Source organism: Hirundo rustica, chromosome 3, assembly GCF_015227805.2.
Source record: "Hirundo rustica isolate bHirRus1 chromosome 3, bHirRus1.pri.v3, whole genome shotgun sequence".
Lineage (NCBI taxonomy): Eukaryota > Metazoa > Chordata > Aves > Passeriformes > Hirundinidae > Hirundo > Hirundo rustica.
Genome location: NC_053452.1, coordinates 50,891,117 through 50,914,253, shown reverse-complemented (window position 1 = coordinate 50,914,253; position 23,137 = coordinate 50,891,117). Strand labels below are relative to the sequence as shown.

Below are 23,137 nucleotides of genomic sequence, written 5' to 3'. Positions count from 1 at the left end.
TCCTTTGGATCTCACTCGGCACAACAGATGGCTCCTCAGGTAGCGACAGTGCAGGTGCAGTAAACGAAGCCTTGTTAGAAGGGCTGGGAAGTCTCCCAGAGTCTCTTGGTCATTCTCAAAATGCATTTCCTAGGCAGTTTTGCAATAACAGCATGTTACCCCAGGTGGTGGCCAGAACTACTCTTTCCCCTCTGTTTTTGGGAAATGACCTCCCATACCTGGTTGGGTGGGTGCTGGGAGAGTATCCAGAGCAGAGCAATGGAGGCATGACGCACATCCTCGCTGCCAGAGGCCAGGAGAGAGCACAGCTTGGGCAGGACGTTCTCAGCAACCATCTCGGCCTGGATGTCCGCTGGTGGGGGAAAACAAGGGAGGTCAGGGGCCTTCAGTGCACTGCAGGGAGTAATTCAGGCTCTGACTCAGTTGACTGTTGCCTCGGTGATCAAATTAGAGGGGATCTCCCCATCTCTGTGGGGTGGGGTAATGCCAGATGTTCAGTTATAAAAATAAACCCTCATTTGTTCTGCCTCCTTTTGTTGAGGGATAAATACAAGCTTGATGGTAGAACGTAGGCTTGGGCACCCTCAGTCTGTGTCTGAACCTCAAAATAAAAGAGTGAGGGGAATTTTCTGAGTCCATCACTGGCATAAGGCCAGGTAAGAAGGTAGCAGCTTCTGCTGCACAAACAGCAGAAGACCTTCCAAGCACCACCTATCTTGCAGAGTTATGGTTAGCCAGGAGAGAGTCCAGGCACCTCACTGAGTTGTTATATCCCACTTGCCCCTGCAACCTCAGTGAGTGCACTAAGAAGCAATGCCAGAGCAGCCAGCAGATGGACAGACAGACCTAAAAGTCAAGCAGATTGGGTGTTTCAAACACGTGAAGGAGCGGCACAGCACTTCCTCCACTCTCAGCTCCTCTATAATTGTGACTGCTTGAAAATGAACACATCTACATTTTCTAGATGAATAATTCTACTCTGCAGTCTGGGACTTTAGCATTGAATGTGCCAGTCCTCTGCCACTAGCTCCTGAATATGTCAAAGAAATGAATCTTGGACACTTAATAAGACACGGTTTTTTAAGAGGATGACAAATGCATGGGAGAAGATTACATTTAATGATAGACAGAATCATGCCTTGGAGAAGACAGGTCACTACTCAATAAGCAATTTCAGGAGCCATTCTGTCCTAATTGGGTTTAACGTTTAGGAAACAGAGAAAGGAGAAAAACTTATCAACTCACTAAGGCTCTGTGCATAAGAACACCTCTGCTGCCTTTCTCACTTTCTGTCTGGGAGCTCTAAGACAAATTTAGTTAGGATGTGCTCTGTGCCTTCCTCTTCCCCTTAACATCCAGTTAAAATGTAGAAAATGTCTCTTTGCTTTTAATAGGAAAGGTTCCCAGCCCACTGTGCTCACTCTGTAAGGCAGAGAGAGAAAGAAATAGTGTGGTTTCTCTATCTCCAACACATTGCTTACCACTGGTAGCCAAATTTCTTAGGCAAACACATGCCTGGCTTGAAACCTGCTCGTGCCAAAGAGAAAAAAAAAAAAAATAAAAATAAGAGACAAGAGGAAAAAGAGCAGTCTCAGTAATGCATGTTCTTGCCTATTGCACACAAAATAAACATGACAACATTAGCAAGTTATTACATTATCTTCAAGAATAAATTTTGGAACATTATTTTTTCAAAGTTTTGATGAAATTTTTTTCAGCCTACTAGTATCAGTCATCCTATTGTTGATGAAGAATGTGGTTCAGATGTTGGCTTTATTTTAGAACATCTGAAAAGTTATAGGAAAATAAAGGGAAAGAAATTGTCTGATTTGCTTTGCCTTTTTTTCACCTCCCTTCCACACAGAATTTCAAGTTCCACCCTGGACTGTGGTTTCTTAAAGTTTCTTTGATGTGGCTTTCAACAAAGCAAAGTTTTCAAGATGTTATTCCTTGAAGCCATACAGTAAAAGTTCTGCATACCAAAAGGAAAAAAAAAAGTAGCACAAGAGACATGTCAGACAACTTCTGTCACAGACACAATGATCAAAGACACAGCGTGGACAAGGCACTTCTCACATGATGTTTCAAGTTAATAGCATATAGGCTAACCTAGTCTAAAGTAAGTGTCCAGGGCTGTACAAGAACTTTAATAACTTTCCTTTGCTTTCTCCATACATTGACTTTGTAGATCCCTGCATTTTCTATTATAGGTGTGTTTTCTCATGGGAAAGATGCTGCATAGGTACCCGTACAGTAGATGAACAGAATCATGTGAGGCTGAAACTGGAAGTCCAAGTGTATAGCTCCACTCGGATGCTAAGTCTTTTCACAAAGAGAAAGCTGCAGCTTTACCTTGTCCATAGAAGAGGACAGGAGAGAAATCAGTGTCCGCAGCAGGAATCTGCCACTGGGTCTCAGCAAGGCTTTGTGGTGCTGAACATTGGCTGCCACGTTGCTCAGGGCAGCACAGCTGTAATACTGCAAAGAACCAAAAAAAAGCGTAGAGAGAGAGGTCAGAGTGGTGACACACCGAAGAGAATACAAATAAATTGGAGAAATGCTCAGGTTTAAAACCCATGAAAATAAAATGCTTTTTCACCTTAAGAGTGTTTACGGGGTTGACACAACATGCTGTAGCTGCTCCAGCAATCCTGCTGGGGCGTGTTGTACGCTCATTGGGACCCTGGTTGTTTGGGAATGTGCTCTGCTGCTGCAATGACATTGCTGCTGGCATCTAAGTTAGGTCATCTGCGTCTACTGTATTATATGTTTACACTGATTTACTCAAGCTGGATGTAGCTATTGCCCTAGCATGCCAAGGGATCATTTCCAAAGGATCTAACCATTAAGGCTAGGGAGGATTACGCATATAAAAGTATCTACTACTAGGGAGGTATAATTAGAGGAAACAGGTTGTGCTACAGAGATGGAAATTTTAAGAAGAATCTCAGAGAAATCTAAAAATGCTGAAATAGTTTGCAGAAAGCAATTCCAGAGGGTCCATACCTTTCAGACATTTAAAAAAATCTGAGAAGACAGATAATTAAACTGATGGAGCAAACAATTCTGTGCTACTCAAAGGACTGACTGAACAAACTAGCAGAGTGTAAGGCTTACAACTCTGACTCATAGTTTATTTATCAGCATACCTTTGCACTAAGACAAGCTCTCTGGTGAGTGTGCAGAATCACAAAGAGGTGTCTGTGACAGACATAAAATAGAATGCTTTACAGATATTTACAACAACAAGCAAAAGATCTTTGCAAGTTACGTCTTCTCAGAATACTTAGTAACATTGCTTAGAGTGGAAGATCAAAGTTAGGATACAAAAAAATCCCAAACCCAGAGGAAGAGACCTATCTGCATCTTGTCTGATGATGTGAAAGACACAAGAAGGTAGCCACATGACATCCTGTGCATGCATTAAAGTGTGCTGGTAGAAAAAGTTTTGTGTCATAACTTTCTCCTGTGGAGTTAGACAAATTGAGTCTCTTAATATACATTGTCTGACTGAGCTGAGTTTCACCAAGATGCTCTCCCATGTTTCTCCACTTCACTAGAGAAACCTTTCCTCCTCTCCCCCCTTTCATTTCTGCATATTGTGGTTTGTGCTCTACTTATAGTCACAATGTTACTGTTTTAAAATCTGATCTATTTTAGTCGTACCTGGACTTCTGAGTCAGGAGATTCCAGCAGCAAGGCAAGAACTGGTAGGGCTCCTTCCTTGCATAGAACTTGTTGGATTTTCTCTGCCATTAAAAAGAAAAAGTAAAAGTGTCTTCCTCCTTCCCCCCCCCCCCGTCATCTGGAGGCACCATTCAAAAGGGATGTGCACAGTTCTTGAGTACTAAAGAGTGCTAATGTTGTCCAAATATATGTCAGTGTGATTGGAGAGTATGTAATTTAGAGCTTGTGTAATGCAGCAGTATGCAGATATTTTATCAAAAAGACTAGCAGGCTGCCTGATTAAGCTTTTGATGGTTTTATGCTAAAAACTGCTCTGAGAATCTGAATTGCTGAAGAAGATGAAAAGCCTCAGGTATGATCTTCACTATGATTTTTGTGTTTTAAAAAGAAATTATTTAAAATATTTTTAATAATACCAGAAATGTAATAGCCAACTGTATAAGTTCTTGCCAACTGTTTCCTTCCACAACACAGAGTTCAGAGATGTTACTCATGACTTTATTGTTTAGCTCTGTGGAATAATGGTATCATCTTGGTAAGTGAAATTTAATGCTGGTTTGTTTCAGAACTAATTATGGTAGTCTACATATAATTGCAGAGGAACAAGTACTGCTTTTGCTAAAACTGTTGGCAGATAGTCTAGGTGCCTTTAATGTCTGACCCATGATAGTTGAGGTTAGCATATTCCAGCATTGAGTTAGTCAGAACAAGCAAAAAGCTCCTAAAGCTCAACTGTGTTGGATAAGCTCCCAAGATTGCTTTAAAGTACACCAAATGTCCTGCTAATTTTTTAGGCCGAATTATTTCTTTAACAAGTGGCTATTTTTTTTTTTTTTTCTATTTCTTTGACTGATTGTTTAAATATTCATATACTAGCCCCTTAGATTTGAAAATCAAGATTTTCTGTTTTGCTACTAGACAAAAAAGGGCCTGTATCAGCTAAACTTAAATCATCAACCTGTGGTACCAACATGAATGTCATATGCAGAGGAAATAACTTGTTGCTCAGATATGGTTTTATACTAGCCTTAACCTTTAGGATTATTTTTCTATCAGTGAGTTTTAGGTAAACAGAAAATACCTGATTGTGTGAGGTTCAGAATAGCACCAACTGCATTTTGTTGCACTCTGGGATCGTAGGACTCGGCAAGAGACAGCAGGGGTGTTACTCCTCTAGCGGCACCAATAGCCTCTCGGTTGGACTCTGGAGAAAAGAATCAGAGAAAGAAATGCTTACTGCCATCTTACTGTGAGCCACAAGCAGGACACCTAGCAGGACTAATCCTTTGTTGTTCCCTTCTCTGATTCCTCTGCATGCTCAAAGGAAACTGTTAAAAATTCTGAGAACTTAACAGGAAGGAAACCAACTTGTGACTTCTGGATTAGCCATAAATCACAGCTGCTTCAACGCTTTTGATTTGTGACTAGGATAATTAAAATATCCTTAAGACCCTTTAAACAGATTAACAAAGTGTCATACTGGCTTCATACCCTTGGTATGTCTGATCAACCTATTCACAGTGGGATAACCCAAAAACTGCATCATTAACTGCAGGTAAGGTTTAATTAATTTAGTAAGGTATACTCATGGCAAATTTCTCTCTTGGAATGTCCCTGTGTCACTCACTTGACATCTAAAAACAATGGAGAGGTTTCTAAAGACCGGATTTGATTTAAACATTGGAATTTGAGAAGATGATGCTTCTCTGAAGTGGTGGTGATTCCTTGCTTGACAACATATTAAGTTGTACAGTTGTATTCCAACATCCTGGAGTACAATGAGAACTCAAAAAAGATCTGCAGAATCCCTTAAGACTCTTGGATGAAAAACTGGCAAAAAAAGAAGAAAAACTATAATGCTCAATTCTGTACAATTAACAATATTTATACACAGTTTAAACAATGGCCAGTCTGGGGAACGGAACTTTGCTGAGAGAAACATGAAGCAGACAGAGCGGGGAAAAAAAAAGAAAAAAAAAAAAAAAAAAAAAGTATTTGAATGAGATCAAGTCTTCAGGTGCTAAGCAACTTAGAGAGTTATGAGAACAAAGCTGTTAGTTTTATACCTAGATCAAATCTAGTGGGGAATTGACATACAGAGATTAGCCAGGATATTTACTCAAGTATGGTTCAGATAGTATCAGTTTAGTACTCCAGGGCAAGTAATTTTCTGTTTCCCTGTGCGTATATACTCAAGTAAATAACTTTTATTCTGGAGGGAAAAAAAAAAAAAAAAAGGAGAAAAATAATTTTTCTGAGAAAAGTAATCTATTTTAAAATAGGTTTGCCATGTAGGAAGCTATTATTCTGATGAAATATTCAGGTCCCTTTCCTAGACAAGCCCTTCTCTAATCTTATCTACCTACATAGCATTCTTTTGTTTCCCTCAGTAGAAGCAAAAAGTCTTTTGTATGGCTCCAACTGGTGTGATGCAAACTACTCAGCTGAATAAAAATGAGAGGTAAAAATATTTAGAAAGAATTTAGATATCGCTGCTTCCCTTGTACACAATACACTCCATGAATGTTTGTGAATGTGGAAAAGAACCTTACATTTGAGAAAAGGGATTACGAACATTTGGACAAAACTTGGGCAAATTATTTCTTCTATCAGATATTGTACGTGATCACTTGTTTTGCCAGCTTATGATGACAGGCTGGATTGGGAAATCTATCTCACCAAGATGTGTAACTGTATTGCTATGTTTGTAAGAGATGTCGCAGGCTAGATCATATTTCTCTCCTGGACCACCTGTTTATCTTAAAAAATGCAGTCCCTCCACTAATGCCACTGCAACCACTGATGCTCCTTGGAATGCCTTTAGGAGGAAGCCATGTGTTTGAGACGCTACTCTAAAGTGGGGAAATCAACAACATCTACTTAAGCTGTGTTTGAATAACTCAACTAATTTATAAATTCTTTCCTTCCACTCTCTGACATTTGTGTGCTTAAAAATTCCCATCAGAACAACTCTGAATGTGCTTTACACTCAGTGCATCCTCCTTGTTTTAGCTTAAAGCAGATGTTCACGCCCCCCCTAAACTCCAGAGATGTGAATATTTAGTTCTGTTCTGAAGTACTCTGAGTTTTTATCCCAGAACTGATTACTTGCACTCACTGATTGAAAAGCTGCAGATAATTGCAACTGTGCATGTGTCCTTTTGCTGTGTGGACAAATGCTGTCATTGGAACAAACTAACCTGTAAATATTTTTCATCTGAATGGGTTAGTTTGCTCTTCTTATTTTCAGCTCCCTATTGCAGCAGGGAGACAACCCAGTTTACACATGACCTGCAGTAACACTGCTAAACAGCTTCACTCTGTACCTACTCTTGCATGATTGTTGCAACAGAATAAAGACCATTCTTAGATGCAGAATTTTAGTCACATTAAAGCCATCTAAAGACCTTCCTAACTTGGTTGTGCTTCCATATTTATCTTTTTTTTTGCATAAATGGCCTTCTTGAAGGATATGACTGAACAGGATACTTTTCTCATGCAGATACTTAAAAATATCAGAGTCTGTGAGTTAAAATTAAAATAAACCCAGGAGAATTGTCTCTTGCTGTGGTCTCATTGCTGTAGTATCTAAATATAGTCTGAAAAACAAATAAATGGATCTAGCCCATTTAGATCCTAGTTAAACTGGGACAGAGATCCTCAACATTGATCAAATTCCAGGCAGCAACCCAGCCTATGCAGGACTGCTTACCTCTATGTTCAGCTTTGAAAACTCCTTGAGTGCTTAATTTGGAGTACATGTGCTCAGAAGGACATTGGCACTTCAGGGAGTGTGCAAAGGCTTTAGAGGACCACAGGAAATTAAGGTAGCTTGGATCTGAAGTAGCTGAGGGTTCTCTGTATTCCAGGTTTGACATCTAGAAGGGCAAGAGTGTCTTCAGGACTAAGTCACATCCTTAGGTGCCCAAACAAATCTCTTTCTCCACAGACTGTTTAAAACAGGTGAAGGGACACCTCTCTGTAAATCTTCAGGGGCTTAACGTAGCTGACCCTACACAAAGAGGGTCCTTCTAGTGCCAAGAACTTAAAAGTTTAGTGATGCCATGCCTAATTAAGACATTCAAATGAGGCAATTTGCATTCCACACAAAGTAATGTAATAAGCAGAATTCTTAACCTGACAATAATATACAATGCTTTAAAAAAAAACCTCCTAAGGCAAAAGTGTTTAAAAACCTGAAAATAAAAAAAAAAGGTGGGGAAAAATGCAAATCAGCACTTTCATGTGGTTGGATCCTGCCTATCCACTCCTCCTTTGCAACATAAATACTTAAATGAGAAACACTTTCATCATGCTTCCCTCAGCCTTCCGGGACATCAGACTGCGACTTCCCATGCTGGAGAGGGAAGTTGGCAGGAAGGAAAATAAATGTGATTCATGGCTTTTCTACAGACTTGTGCTCAGTTTGTACTGGAGAACTATGAGTTTGCACAAGGTAGAGTAAGACAGACTAACATCATAACCCTTCTTTCGGTAACTGTGGCTGAACTTACCTGTCTGGCCACCAGGAAAATATTTCTACCATTATATGAAATATGCATAGTCAAGCAGAAGTTGGTGACAAATGCAACATGATGGATAACCAACTGACTGAAAGCAAACTGGCAGCAAGTTTTCCTGAATGGGAATGACGACCTGGGAAGAGGATACAAATGGAATTCCGTGACGGCTACTCTGTACTTGCTTTGAACCACCGCATTAAAACAAAGATGCAAATGTAGAACTGTCAATGCAGTGGAGGACCAGAATATTTTACAAGCAACAGACAAGTTAGAAGACTGAAGAGATGGGAATAGAACAAAAACTGTACAAAATGAAGGGAAGTGTTGGAAACATTTGTGGTAGAGCATTGACTACTTGGTGTCTGCTGGAAACGGCAGCAGAGGAGGAGCAAGACTAAGTGATTAAGTCAGCTGTAGGATGGCAATGTCACCATGGCACAATCACCAAACCTGCAAGTGTTACCATGAGTGTACCACAAACATATTTCCCCTACGTGCCACAATAAAAGGCACAGGTGAGACCCCAGCTGAAATACTGCACATTTCTGGTGACTTCTTTTTCAGAAGAGATGAATCCAAAATGGAATTCCTGCAGCATTTATCTATATCCTGGCACTGCAACAAGGCCTGAGGCCTGTGGTATCACAATACGGCACATGCAAATGCTGTGTTCCATTCCTGGAACATATAATTTACACCCGGAAGGACTCTGAAGATGAATGGGGAGTCCCACTTACAACAGGAGTCTTAAAAGACCTTGGCTTTCTCAGTCTAGTAAAATGAAGGAACCTCATCAGCATAGACATCAGAGAGACAGAACTCCTGAAGCAAAAGCCAACGTAGTCATTAATTAAGATAAGCTGGTCATGAATACATTTAGGATGAAAATCAGAAAAAGGTTTGTAATCATAAGAGCACAAAGGTCAGAAACACTGAGAAAAATACCTGGAATGTCAGGAGGTTGAATTTATGATGTGGGAATACCAAAACTTGCTGCTGCTGCATCTTGTGACTCTTAAACCAATTGCAAATAGGTTGTTTCATCTTAAAATATGATGGAAGAGTTGAATGAATTCACAACAGAGAATAAAGGCAAAGAGAACACTCACCTGAAACAGCCAAAGTCATGATGCAGGCACAGGAATTACACTGAACAGTGGGATCCTCTGACTCAAGCAGATCCAGAATTGGCTCAAGTAAACCCATTTGGACAACTAATTCTTTGTCAACTATTCAAAAATTCAAGAAAAAATGGACAAATAAAAAAGTAAACAGTTAGTGATTTTATGGAAGGAATACATCATCCATTGACTGCTTTGGAGATCTACATTATGGTTATACAAAATAGACCTAAGATGGAAGCAGCCTGAAAGCCACTCACAGTCCCTAGCTGGGTTTGCTTAATTCCCCTTCAGATGCATGAAAGAGTGTAACAGATGTCTGAAGCTTTTAGGCCAGAAGGTCCCAAATCAGGTCAATTTTGGCAAGAGCAGCTGCAGCTTTCCAATATGTTCACAATTTACTCAGCAACCCTCCCACCCTTTCTTTTTCTTCTGAGGTCTACCCTTTAAATAATATTTTTTCTTTGTAAATAGTGAGATGATATTATTTGGAGCAAAGTCCATAAAAAAGAAAGCAAAGAAAAATGCCAGCTTCACTGAAGACTGACCCTATATTCTATTACAGGACTGCAGGATGGAATATTTGTTGTGGCCCAGGTGCCCAGGAGTGCAGTAGTAGATGCAGCAAGGACTCAGTTGATGAGGTGTGGCATGTTCACGCCCTGTTTATCAACCTAAACTTTATTGGGAAGTTTTTCTTCTGCATCTCCCAGATTCTATTTCAAATCTATTTTCCCCTTTAGTTACAGAAGCAAGTGAATGATACTAAGCATTTAAACTTTTTTATTTTTTTTTTCTCTGCAAGCAATTTAAGATTAAGGTCCAGTTCACAAATAACCAGAAAATGAGCACTGTCTCGTACATAAGAGTTTATTTTTATGAGCGATATCTGTTCTTTGAAAGGAAAAATGTCAGTAGATCTAAGAATGAGAATAGAATTCCCAGTGGTCTGGGAATAATATATCAGCCTTTGCACACAGATCCAAGAACTCTTGCCACATTATATATTCTAGCTGGAAGAATCTGATATAGCTTGGTGCCATCAGAAGCTACGTATCTTGCAGTCACAATCAGACTCACACTTGTCCTATTAAGGAAACACAAAAAAGGAATCTAGATTTGTGCAGAAATGCCCCCCTTCTGTCTGAGTCTGGATGAAGAGATACTTCACCTGAAGAGAGAAGTCATTAATTACTCACTATTTCCTTCCAGCAAGAAGTTGACAAGCGACAAGGAAGACATCTGTTGCACCTCCAGGTCAGCAGAACGTAGTAAGGCATAGAAGGGTTCCAGATGCTCCATGGGCAGGGGGATGTTCACTGCAAGAATGAAAGGAAATATTTATGAGTCCCATTGTTCACCACAGTCACTTTTTTCCCTTGATGGACTTAAGCCTCAGGTGCTCCCACAGACAGGCTGAATGACATTCGCCTTTATTAAAATTCCACTGTTACTAGCAAACAGGGCAAGTTTCCTGAAGAGGTTTTGAATGATCAAGTACTTCAAAAACATCATGGGAAGGGAAGCAGTGTGCCTTGCTACCAAACAAGTCATTCTGCCTCACAGCAGGTCCTTGTGTTGTGGCTACCAGCACTTTTTATTGAGCAAAGAATATATGGGACAAAGCTATCATCCAAGTGACCAAATATTCTCTTTGAAGTAAAATTAAAATAAACAAATAGATAAATAAATTGCAACCTGCTTATTGCTAGTATTTTTACCTTTTTTGCAGAATCCAAACTCTTGCCGTATTTTATTTGGGATATCTAGGCTGACTCCTAACCATTAATAAACTACATTCAAGAGCCAAGTGCTCTCACAGAATAGTTGGAACAAAGAAGACTGTTTCCTTCATAAATTTTCACTACAGTCTGGCTTCTGGAACTTTGTCCTCTTTTGTATATAATATAAAATATTAACTGGTCACTATGTCCATTTCCTTTCACTATATTTTGACTGTGTTGCTTTCAGGAGATTCAGTATACACTAACTCTAAATATATTAGATTCTGCTGAATTTCACAGAGGTATAACAATTTCATAAATAACAATTTTTTATAATCATAAGAGACATCTCCTTATAGCAGAACTTGGAACTGACTCTGCCTGTGAGACAAAGTTTTCCATCTTCATTGGCAAAAAACAGCATGAAAGCAAAAAAAAAAAAACAAACAAAAAAAAAAAAAAAAAAAAAAAAAAAAAAAAAAAAAAAAACCCACCCAAAAACAAAAACAAAACCCCAAACCTTGCTTAATGACTCAACAGGAGTTTTGCAGTCTGAAATAATATTTTTTATTTACAATTACATGAAAATTTTCTAATGCTTACTGAGATAACTTACTGTGCTGACTCATATGCAAGTAATAGAGGGCAGCCGACTGCTGTAAACCTGGATTTTCTGAAAAGGATAAGGTCCTCAAGGCTTCCAGATGGTCCTTCCCAAGTGGAGACATTTCAAATTCTAAAGATGTAAAATGACAGCACAGGCTCAATTACATCTGTAAAGGGTTAGCTCACAAAAAGAAATTAATATTTACAGCCAACCAATCACATAAGGATTTTTGTACTACCACAACTCCATAAAGCCCATCTATCTTTATTCATTTTTCCATGAGCAGAAGCAATGGACGAACAGGGAATAGCCTGTCCTAGGCAATGCCTCTTGTAAAGCTCATAAAGCTAGTGATTGGAAACAAGATAAATTATAACCTTTGGACACTTTTATGCTATCTAATATAAATGCAGGTGTTTTGTTCACCACAAAAATCTTTATCTTTTTCTGCATCTTTGTTAAAATACTGAACATTCTGTTCTTACTTAAGTAAGAGTATATATTTCCAATTTATTTTGTATTTCTATATATATTTCTAAGTATAGAAAGAATATATATTTCTAATTTTCCACATCTGAAGTTCACTGTGTCTCCTGTCTTGGGTATTGAAATACAGGATTTAAAGGAATAGCAACTGCAAATGGGTTTGCCTCAGGCTCAAATTTCTATCATGAATCTACCTGTTCTCAAGTATGATAGCGCTGCTATGAATAAACCAGGTGTTCAACAACAGTCATCATGCAACAGCAGTCATCCATGACTTCTGTAAGTCACTGTATAATATAATATGTGGATTGGAGCAGCAGAGAGGAAAATGAAAGGGACCTTGAACCAACGAACAGAGTTAAAAAGGTAATGTATGATCAATTGACTGGCAGAGTACACAATTATATGATATATTTTCAGGCAATAGATTAAAGCTGTGCATTAATGATTGAAATATCTCTATGAAAAATATCTAGATACTTTACTTCCCATGGGACAAAGAAATATGAGGGATGTGAGGGGCATGAGTTTTCATGCTTCGGTGCGAAACACAGCCAATATCTCAAGCCATGAGAAGCTGCTGACATGTCAACACTAGCCAACTCCTACCCTCAGGATTAGGTAAATGAGCCTCACAGAACTGCTTCATGTAAAGAACAATTTTTTTTAATAATTAGTAATACACACAAAGGGAAGGACTTGCCTGTGTGTGCAAGGTTTTAGAGAAAAAAAACCCAAAAATCTCTTCATGTGGTTTAAGTCTGTTACTTTCACTATCTGAACCTGAATCAATCAGACTTTTCCACATATCTATGCTTTTGTTTGGGAGAGTGATAAAGATGAAACCACTCAAAATCTTCACTTGCTAAAAATATCAAAATTTGCTGTCCTGGCTAACAGATGAGTGTGATGATCACCATAAAGTCTCTCCCTGCACACAAATTGTCCAAACACTGTCTTTTTGCTTATAATATTTTGTTCAAAACTGTGGCTTGTTCCCTCTCGGAATAAAATACACAGGTGAGTGTTAAAGTAAGAGGGAAGTGTCTTGGTTCTCTGTGTGAGGCCTCCCTACCTCCATTTGTCTAGGCAGTGAGATTTGGCCACTTGGAGGATTAACCTTGGTTCTGCTTTCTGGGTGCTATATGTGTCCTGTCGTGGACGGTGGGACATCCTTGAAAACCCTCGTTGTCATCTGTGTACTGCTGTCAGAGAAGCTTTAGGTTTCCTGCTGCTGTACCCCAGCTCCCAAGGAGCCAAGACAGACCAGACTTTTGAAGACTGATCTTAGAGAGGAAAGGATTTCTCAAGAAAACACAGTCTTTTCAGGGAGCACCAGTGGCTGCCACATTGGGCCATTCTGGCCTCCCCTTCATTGAATCTCATCCATCAGCTGTGCAGGGATACTGCCCAGACAGTCTCCTATAGAGTCAGGAGCATGCTAGCCTTTGGAAGAAAATGTTCAGCCCTGGAAGATCTCCACTGTATGACAAGCTGAAAGATCTGCCCCTATTCTGGATATGAAGGTCAGGATTTCAACCAGTGCTAAAGGTGCAACAATCAGTGAACATTATGGGCAGCACAGGACCCACCACATTCACTGGATAATGACACCAGCTAACACCAACTGAGGCTAATTCACTCATGTTCCCAATAACCAGTCACAGCAATTATTCCAAAGGTTGTTCCATTATAGATCATTTCAAACATCACTAATTGTGTCATACCAAGGAAAAATGTCTCTCCTGGTTCCCCTCACAAGAATGTTTCATGTTCCCAAAAAGACAAATAAAGAAATAGTAGTTCCACATCCTTCACACAAACAAAAGCAGGAGACTAATGCAATTTTGTGTAGTTTTCGCCCAAAGCTGCTAAACATAAATTAGTTGTGAGACAAAGCAAAACCAAACAAGCAATGGCCCCTCATCTTCGGATGAGGACTGTCTTTAGATTAATACACTCATCCAAGATGACTGCAGAAATTAAATAAAACCCCAAGTTTTCATATTGATATTGTATCCTAGGACAGGACAAAGAGGATATCACAAACAGAAAAGCAGGGGAATTAGGCAGATAACCTGTAAAGTAAAGGAGAGAGATGAAGAGTTATGGATCTACTTTGATTCAAGCAGAATCCCATGAATGTGATTAAGCCTGATGTCTAAAATGTTTGCACAAAAGCGGTTGCTTGGAATCCTGAGAGCTAAACAATGCTTTTCCCAGGGTGATTCTGATCTTCCCCATGTATAGCCCAGACATTCCTAGCATAAGCCCCAGTGTTCAGCCAACACAGAGGTGCACAGCTGTGCACATCACATTGTGATCTGCCCACTCAGAGCTCAGCACTCACGTAGCCTCCAGTCTTAGCAAAGCCCCTGTCCAGCTTTGTCAGTTCCCTTTGACTGAGTTCAAAAGAGTAACTTTAATTTCTAGAAGGACTCACTTTTATGAAACACATTTACATGGTTTATATATTAACAGTGGTGGCAGAGCAAGAGAATGATTGACCATTTCTACCTAGATCCAACTGTTGCACCGCTTGAGCCCTTGGTGTCCTGGAGACAAAGAAAATGCCCTGTAGCTCTGGCGTCTCCTCATCATCACCAAGCTGCTCAATGCCATGCCAGAGCAGATCAGATCAGCTAGCAATCTGCTTTCAACCCACAAAATTCATCCCCTTGCTCTTTCACAATTCTTCAGCAAAAGACAGGTCCTCTTACCTGTTTCAATATGCTGCAGAAACTCCTGTGCTGTCACTCTCTCATGAGGCTGTAGGATGGGCTGGTACAGCTGTCTGTTTTTAGAGCTATTTTGCTTTAAGCAGGAGCACTTGCTTATCAGAGTTAAGCATTCCTTGATGCCTTGCACCAAGTCAGAGGACATCCTCTGCACAAAGCCTATGAAGTCCCGCAGGAGCTGCATGCATCGTCCACATAGCTGACCCATTCTTGTTCCAACAGCAGCACAAAGCAAGAAAAAAAAGGAAGGAGATGAAAACAGATGTTTCTTCTCAATTTGACCGCTTTTTGCACTAGCTTGCCTCCTCACTGTTCTCACAGATATTAACACCACACCATGTGCAGATGCTGTAAGGCAGACAGACTTCTGCGTCCAAAAAACTACATTTCACAAGGCTGGTTTCTGCAGATCTCCTAGAGTTAATAAATTATTATTTAAAATGTGTGCACTGGAGACACACCTTCTTTTTGCTTGAAGAAAAATAAGATAACAACCTAAACACATTTCATGGAGAGCAAATGGAGTTTAGGTCATGGAGCATCTACCAAAGCCTGTACGAGGCTAGAAAAACTCTGGGATAATGGAAAATGCAACCTGTTTTTGTAAGGCAGCTTTCCACATGAAAGGTAGGCACCACCTTGTCTGCATTTGTTCAAGCTACAGCCACCAATTGGAGAGAGGAAGATTTAAAAAAAAAAAAAAAAAAAAAGAAGAGTGAGTGAACAGGTTTTTCCAGTTTTTGCTGAAGCACAGATCAGAACAAAGGAGCTGTTGGACAAACAACTCATAACTCATAACTTGAGACTTTGCAAATCAGCAAGAATAGAAAACTGGAAAAACAAAACAAAACAAAAACCCCAAAAACAACAACAGAAAAAAAAAAAAAACTACAGTGGCCAAACGAATTTAGCACTGTTTTCTTCCCATCGAGCCAGTCCTCCTGAGTGGGCTGGATAATTTAGCAATGGGAGGATGCAAAAATTATCATGCAGAAAGAGGTAGTAAAAGGAAAATGTTCAGTTCTCCTTTTGCTTAATTCACCAGTCTGGTGCGTGTGCCCATCCTTGCATCCTTGACTGAAGAGTTTTACAAATGACCCTGGTTTAATTCTTGTAGCATGAGGTGATATTTGTCATATGGAGGATTCCAGCAAAAACTGGTTTGATTCACGATCACCTTAATTAGAGATCCTGTAGGTATGGGTCTGCTGAAATCACTTTTATTAACTTCATAGATTCGGTGGATTTATTCTAACTATTGCATTTGATACATGTATTGGTAAGCTTTGGCCTCTGTCCTTTAATAAATCTTTATTTTCTAAATAAATCATGTTTGAAAATCAATCCCTTGTTTTGTACCCATCTCCAAACGCTCCTGAACAGACTCACCCAAGTCCCTCTGGTCTGTCCAACAACTGCTGTTTTTTCTCTTGATGTAATTTTCCTAATTACAAATACCACTTGTCATAAATAAGCCTACCTAAACTGGTAAACCAAAAGATATGACACTTTTAATACATAATACAATTCATTACAAAGAATTGGGACTTTGATTTTTCTGGCTATTTCCTTGACCAGCTCTGCAAATCCATTGAGTTCTGATCTCTGTCTGGCTTCTTAATGTTATCAAAAGTGGGGCTGGTATGTCTATTTTCTCACCATGTTTTCTGGATCCTTTCAGTAGGGGTCTTCGAAAGAATAGGGAGCCCATAGGATTGCCAGGTCCTACTTCTACCACCGCTTGCTCTTCACCTTTGCTCATCATCTTCCATCCATTCAGCTTCCATCCTAAAAGCCTGTTATCCATCACATACTCCTTCTGTTTCTTGCTTTGTTCTAGCTAATAAACTGCAATGTTTAATTGTGAGGTTCTTTAAAGGTAACTTGAACTGTAATGCACTGAGATAAGAAAACAACAGGACTGTTTCAATGAAACATTTGCTAGTAATGACTGCATTTCTGTGATGCTCTTATTAAACATTTCAAAATGTACTGCGTACACTAAAACAGATTTCTAATGCATCTGTAAAGAATATATTCCCAAAATGGTTTAAAAACAAGTTTCAGAGGTGCCAAGCTCTTGCAATTCTGTTTTAGATAAGTGGGAGTTAAAGAAGTACATGACACCTGAAAATTAGGCTATAATTTGCCTGAAGACATAAAGGTGTATCAGGTGTCCTGATACATAGTTTGATGACTCAGGCAATTGTTCTTTGATTTGAAACAACTACTTGAAAGTCAGTGTAGAAGGCTGGTTTGTGGATCTTCAAATGTACTCTGAAATCACAGCAGCTACTATAAAGGTAAAGACTGAAACTATAAATCAAACGTTTTTGATTGGTTTCATGACCTTGATAAGTTTACTTATTAATTGAATAAAATGTCAACTCCAGTTTGCAGAAGAGGAAAAAAATAGTAGTACTGTAATAATGTTTGACTATTTTTGCTTTTATTCTTGTATAGAACGTGCTTCAAATAAATGTCCCGCACTCACTCAACATCTTGACTTTTTGTCTCCAAAGAGGGAAAAAAAAATCCGTTCCTTTGTACAGTGTTAAAAAAGCCTCTCCAACCCATTTCCATTCAGTTTGTGTGCAAAAGAGACTTCCAAGCAGTAACCTCACTGTGTGAAGGTTGTTTGGAATTCTGTATAAAATGCATTTGGAAGTTTAAATCTATTTGCCAAAAAAACAGATGAATGCTGTAGCTAAATAGTACTTTTAACAGAAAGCTTCAGCTGGTCCAGCATTTAATCTGGTGTATAGCTTCTCTGCAAATGACAGAAAATACTGCTTTTGGGCACAGTCCCTTAAGCACCTGACACTCACAGTAGGTTTGTTTTCTTTTGACTTAAAAATAGAAAATGTAAAAAATATTCATCTACCATTTTGCTTATGCAGCATGCCACTGCTTGAACTGCTTCTTTTATCCAGTTTGCACTGGTGCATAACTTTTGATTACTCAAAAGTTGATTGTCACTGGAGAGAAGCACACAAATATTCTTTCTACTTCTCTTTCATACATTCCAATAGTGCCTCTTCACGCTATCAGGCCCCCAAACACCCTCAGCCTCTGACATAAATATTGGGGGGGAAAAAAAAGTCCACTTTATTTGAGATATGATAGTAAAATTTTAGCTCCTATGTCTGGATTTTAAAAATACTGTTATCCCTGTGGTTTTAATCAATGGGAAAAGGATTTTTGCCAAGTGTAGAGGAGAGGCAGTGATTGAGAACTTGTGTAGTCTTATTTGACTTGTGTGCAAGTCAAATAAGAAAAAAGATACTTAAATGCTTAAAAAGCAGTAAATTGAAAGAATATACTCACATTACTCAAGCATCCAAAACTCTAAGAAATTGAACTAATTAAATTTGCATTCTATAAATTTTTCCCATGTAATTTTTTATTGTGACTTTGTCCTACACACATTTCTATCACATTCTTCTCTCACCTTCCTGTTCAAGGGTGAGGAAAGCACTGTACAGTTTAGAAATATGTATGATGGCGGTACATTGCTGCTTGTTTGGCAACAGATTTGATTCAGAAGGTTGTAGCTTCCCTAAGGCCTAGCAGGTCTTCATTGTCCCCATACCTGCAGTTGAGGCCTCCTCACTTGTACTAATTCAGTACTCTTTAAACTGGATCAATGACATTTTGTGACTTCAAAATACCAACAGAAAACTATCAACAAAGCAAAGGACTTAAGTTCTGAAAATGGACCCACCACTGACAGAACAGAATAAAATAAAGAATTTGGAAAAAAAAGAAAAAAAGATTGGGAAAGCAGAACAATTATAAACTCTGAGTCTAATATGTGCAACTTACATTACCACTGAGGTCTTTTTTATATATATATTTATATATATATACACACACACACACAAATATATATATATAAATGCATATGTGTGTGTGTGTATATGTATACACACACACAAAATACACACAATATATATTAAAAAACCACGTGTATTTTTCACACATGTGTACTTGTGTTTGTGTGTGTGTTCACTGTTAGGAATTCAGGAGTTCAGCTGAACATAAAGACTTCAGTCATTCTAGTAGGGAGGAAGCCAGATAGATCTGGACTTGATAGATCCACATCTGTGAAAATCTGCCGGGGTTACTTCATTGCATAGCTAGGCAGAGCTTTATGTACATTCACTGCGATTTCTGTAGAGTATAAAGGAAGCTATTCTCACTGTATCTAACTCCTTGGCTGAGGTATTTGCCCATCCTCCTTCAGAGGGAGAGTGCCATCTACTGAAGCATTCCTTCACACAGCTCCCTTGAGCCTTGTCCCGATTAACAAAATCCATTCAAAGGGGTTGTAAAACAGAACAAGGTTTAAAAAGGAAAAGCAGCTGCTACAGATGTAAATCTCTGTTGTAAAGCACCAGCTGCAAAGAACCCGGCCAAAAATGGTAAATACAACCACTGACTTGTGCAAGCTTGTGCTCCAGCTTTTGAAGAGATTAAAGACAACTTCACTTTGGGGTTTCTTCATTCCTAATAAATCCTTGGAACTGAGATTATACTACCATTTTGTAACTCTTAGGAATGGCATTCCCAGATCAGACAATCCAATTTCACTGCTGATTATCAACCAAGGACTTTCCCACCGATTCCTCCTTTCTGTGTTACTGATGTACAACTACTCAGCTGACTTACTGAATAGTGAGAACACCTGATTACAGTCAGCAAGAGCCTGGCTTGGGCCAATATTATTGTGCTGCTTTGTCTTTATGTATTTTCCAATTGTCTTGAGCATCATATTTTGTTGTGAATTTTCTGGACTGCTGCTGTATTCAAATAAAGCAGCAATTTGTGTCATGCCTAGAGCTACTTTTTCCTATGATAATAAGCATGTAAATTGAAATATTTCTGGTATTTTTATTGCTTTGTAGCAAAAGATAGTGTCTCTAAAATATGAAAAGCAGCTCAGATGTGCCCACGTACCTTAGAGGTTTGAACAAATTGTATTAAAAGGAAGTTAATATTTACAAGGTAAATTACCACACAAAGTCATGGAGTCGTAGGAGAGGAAAACCTGTCAGGTTGTGTTTCATGTGAATACCCTTAGAAAACTACTGATTTTATCTGTTTTAAAGCACAGGTGCCTGTCCTTATGCTTTTCCTGCCAAGGGGTTCCACTGATAATCATGCAGCCCATAGTTCAAATGTCACATTTGGCAAGACAAGGAGTGAACAAAATTTTGAAAGAACTTGCATTATTTGCTGTGGCTGGTTCTGTCCCCGCACCAGGTGGGACCTGACCTCCGGCTAGCTCTGGTCAGCACAGCTACAGGTGTTCCCAGTTCGGATAGGCACGCATGTTATCTTTACCTGGTGGTCGGCTTCTCAGCAGCAGCTGGACCAAATAGTGTCGTGACAGCAGCGGCAGTAGGAAAAGGACGGCTCTCAGCTTGTTAAAAGATGTTTATTCAGGCCGAGCTGCGGGAAGTCTGCAGCCAGTCCAAACCTCAGGCCAGAGAGGCCAGAGACCAAGAGCAGAGAGGAGAGCAGAGCAGAGAGGATTTGAATCTCCCTCCTCCACCTTATAAGAGGGGGAGGGGTTCGGGGGGGGGGGGGGGGGGGGCGTGTTACAACAAGACAACAAATCAGGGGATTCAGGGGGTAACAAGGTGTGCCCACCCCCAAGCCTTGGACCACTAAAATCCAGAGCCAAAGGAATTCCCCCCAGGGGACCTATCACCTGAGGCCCTCTCCCTGAGATTTCACAACCTGGGAGGGCTCCTGGAGTGATAGACAGGCTGCCCCCGAGCGAGGGGGGCAGAGGGGATGGACAAAGATAGGTGGGGGTGGGATGATTGACACAAATCACCTTATTATACAGAAAACACAAAAGGGTTACAGATTTGGGGATACAGTGAAATGAACCATAACATAAACTTCTTATAAAAACCTAACAAAACACTTCTTGCATCGCAAAAATTTGCCATCAGGCAAATATATTTGAAAAACTTTACAATATATTTTCAAATATATTTTCACATTATAGTTTGTTTTTTCCATCTGGGCACATAGCATGTTTTCTTAAATACAATAGAGAACCGAAAGAGTAGAAGTCTTGTCGGGGGCTTACCCCAACATTGAGGTGGTTTCAGGGTCCTTTGTTCCCCTGCACAGCTCCGAGCCGAGCCGAAGGAAGAGACGGAGTTCTCAGGTTTAGATTTTTCAAGGTTGCATACTTCGTTTATTGTTTCTTATCTTACAATTTTCTTGGAGTCCGACAAGATGTTCGCAGCTGCATGGATTCCTCACGTCTCCCCCCGAGCTGGGCTGTCCTTATCTTTTATACTAATTACTACGTATTTCTTATTTACTATTTCTTACCAATGTCTATCACTATTACTAAAAAGGTCATCTTTACTTTGACCCAATCCTCACTAACTACTTTGTGCCACGTCAATGCAGCAATGGAGTGAGGGAAGAAGAAGGAGAAGGAGAAGGAGACAACGCCCCAGATTCTCCATCTTGTCCCCATTCACCTCAATGCTAGAAACTTAAAACCACTATTTTCTCATTCTGTGATAAGCTAAACTACTATTTCTCACATTCCTGTGGCATGTAAACCTTCTCTCAGTGTAGGAAGTTTTTCCCATGGACAGAAATCAAAGCCAGTGTCTCTCTGAGCTCTGGGCTGGGGTCCCAGACCCCCCTGCCCAGGTCCCTGACCCTCCAGGGCGACCAAAGGAATGCCCTGGACTCCAACAAAGTCTCTCTGTCCCAATAAGATACATCCCACATATCTTATACTGGCTTATGTCCCACAAATCTATGTTTGTGCCAGTGGGATTGAGTGCACCCTCAGCAAGTTTTCCAGTAACACCAAGTTGAGAGGTGTGGTCAGCATGCTGGAGGGAAGAGCCATCCAGAGGGACCAGGACAGGCTTGAAGTGGGCCTGTATGAAACTCATGAAGTTCAACAGGGCCAAGTGCAAGGTTCTACACCAGTCTTGGGACAATACCAAGCACAAGCACAGGCTGGCAGAGAATGGATTGAGAGCAGCCCTGAGAAGAACTTTGGGGTGTTGATGGATGAGAGGCTGGACATGAGCCAGCAATATGAGCTCACAGCACAGAAAGCAAAGAGTGTTCTGGGCTGCATCCAAAGCAGCGTGGCCAGTAGGATGAGAGAGGGGATTCTGCCCCTCTGCTCTGGTGAGACCCCACTTGGAGTGCAGCACCCAGCACTAAGGCCCCAACAGGACAAGGACATGGACCTGTCCTAGCAAGTCCAGAGGATCAGAGGGTTGGAGCAGCTCTCCTGTGAAGACAGGCTGAGAGAGCTGGGGTAGTTCACTCAGGAGATGAGGGAGCTCTGAGGAGATCATACAGCAGCCTTCCAGTACCCAGGGGTAGGGGGCTACAAGAGTGCCAGAGAGTGACTTTTTACCGGGGCATGTAGTGACAGGACAAGAGGCAATGGCTTTAAGCTGAAAGAGGGTAGGTTCAGTTTAGCTATTATGAAGAAATTCTTACTGTGAGAGTGGTGAGGCACTGGCCGAGGTTACCCAGAGAAGCTGTGGATGCACCAGCTGTGAGTGTTCAAGGCCAGATTGGTTGAACAACCTAGTCTAGTGAAAGGTGTCCCTGCATGAGCAACTCTCAGAACCATTGAAAATAGGTGCATTAAATGCAGCCAAATCTCAGGACAGCTCTGAAAACATTATAGGCCCTGGAAAATTGTCTTCTCTCACAGATTCCTTATCATAGCTCAGAGTTCCTTCATTAATAATGCCTTATTGTTGGTTACAGCAAAAGCTGTAGCATGAGTGTTGCACTTGAGGTACACATCCCTACCCCTGCAGAAAGGAAAACCTTAAAAGGAGAGGGGGTTTTGTTTCCCTCTAGGCCTCCCTGTTCATCAGTTAACCACACTGTTTTTATTTCAGCACAAACTACTCATTGGTTCCTGCCTCCATAGAAGGCTACATTTTGAAAAATTTAATAGCCACAAAAAATAGATCTAACCAGTGCATTCACTCTCCCCACACGTGGAACAGCAAACCAGCAATTGGAGATTATGTCTGCTTCTAATCTTCCATACCTTTTTCTTCCATCAGTTGCTTTTGGCTGCCTCTAAGGCATGGTCCCCAGAATTTACAAAACTCATATTAAAATGACATATGCGTTTCCCTTCCTGGCATACTTATTTATTTATTTGTTTGTTTGTTGTTCGCAGGTTGTTTTATTCTTGCCCCCAAAACAATAGACAGTAGCCTTT

The 23,137-nt window shown here is 40.1% G+C and overlaps 1 protein-coding gene across 5 annotated transcripts in view; it reads right to left on the bottom strand.

Moving 5' to 3' along the window:
• LOC120751252 (uncharacterized) overlaps positions 1 to 21,403 on the bottom strand; it is a 31,472-nt gene extending 10,069 nt beyond the window's left edge. The window contains exons 1-11 of one of the 5 annotated variants that reach the window (XM_040060791.2): positions 20,233 to 21,403; positions 16,546 to 16,734; positions 14,869 to 15,095; positions 11,672 to 11,791; positions 10,531 to 10,650; positions 9,320 to 9,439; positions 4,769 to 4,891; positions 3,667 to 3,749; positions 2,353 to 2,478; positions 1,482 to 1,527; positions 219 to 352 (exon numbers count right to left, since the gene is read on the bottom strand). In XM_040060791.2, coding sequence (XP_039916725.1) covers positions 219 to 352; positions 1,482 to 1,527; positions 2,353 to 2,478; positions 3,667 to 3,749; positions 4,769 to 4,891; positions 9,320 to 9,439; positions 10,531 to 10,650; positions 11,672 to 11,791; positions 14,869 to 15,094 — 1,098 coding nt within the window. In that variant the 5' untranslated portion in view covers position 15,095; positions 16,546 to 16,734; positions 20,233 to 21,403. The remainder of the gene's footprint in view (positions 1 to 218; positions 353 to 1,481; positions 1,528 to 2,352; positions 2,479 to 3,666; positions 3,750 to 4,768; positions 4,892 to 9,319; positions 9,440 to 10,530; positions 10,651 to 11,671; positions 11,792 to 14,868; positions 15,096 to 16,545; positions 16,735 to 20,232) is intronic. The other 4 variants (XM_040060788.2, XM_040060793.2, XM_058420091.1 and 1 more) reach the window with 4 other exon arrangements.
• Between the last annotated feature and the right edge of the window lie 1,734 nt (positions 21,404 to 23,137).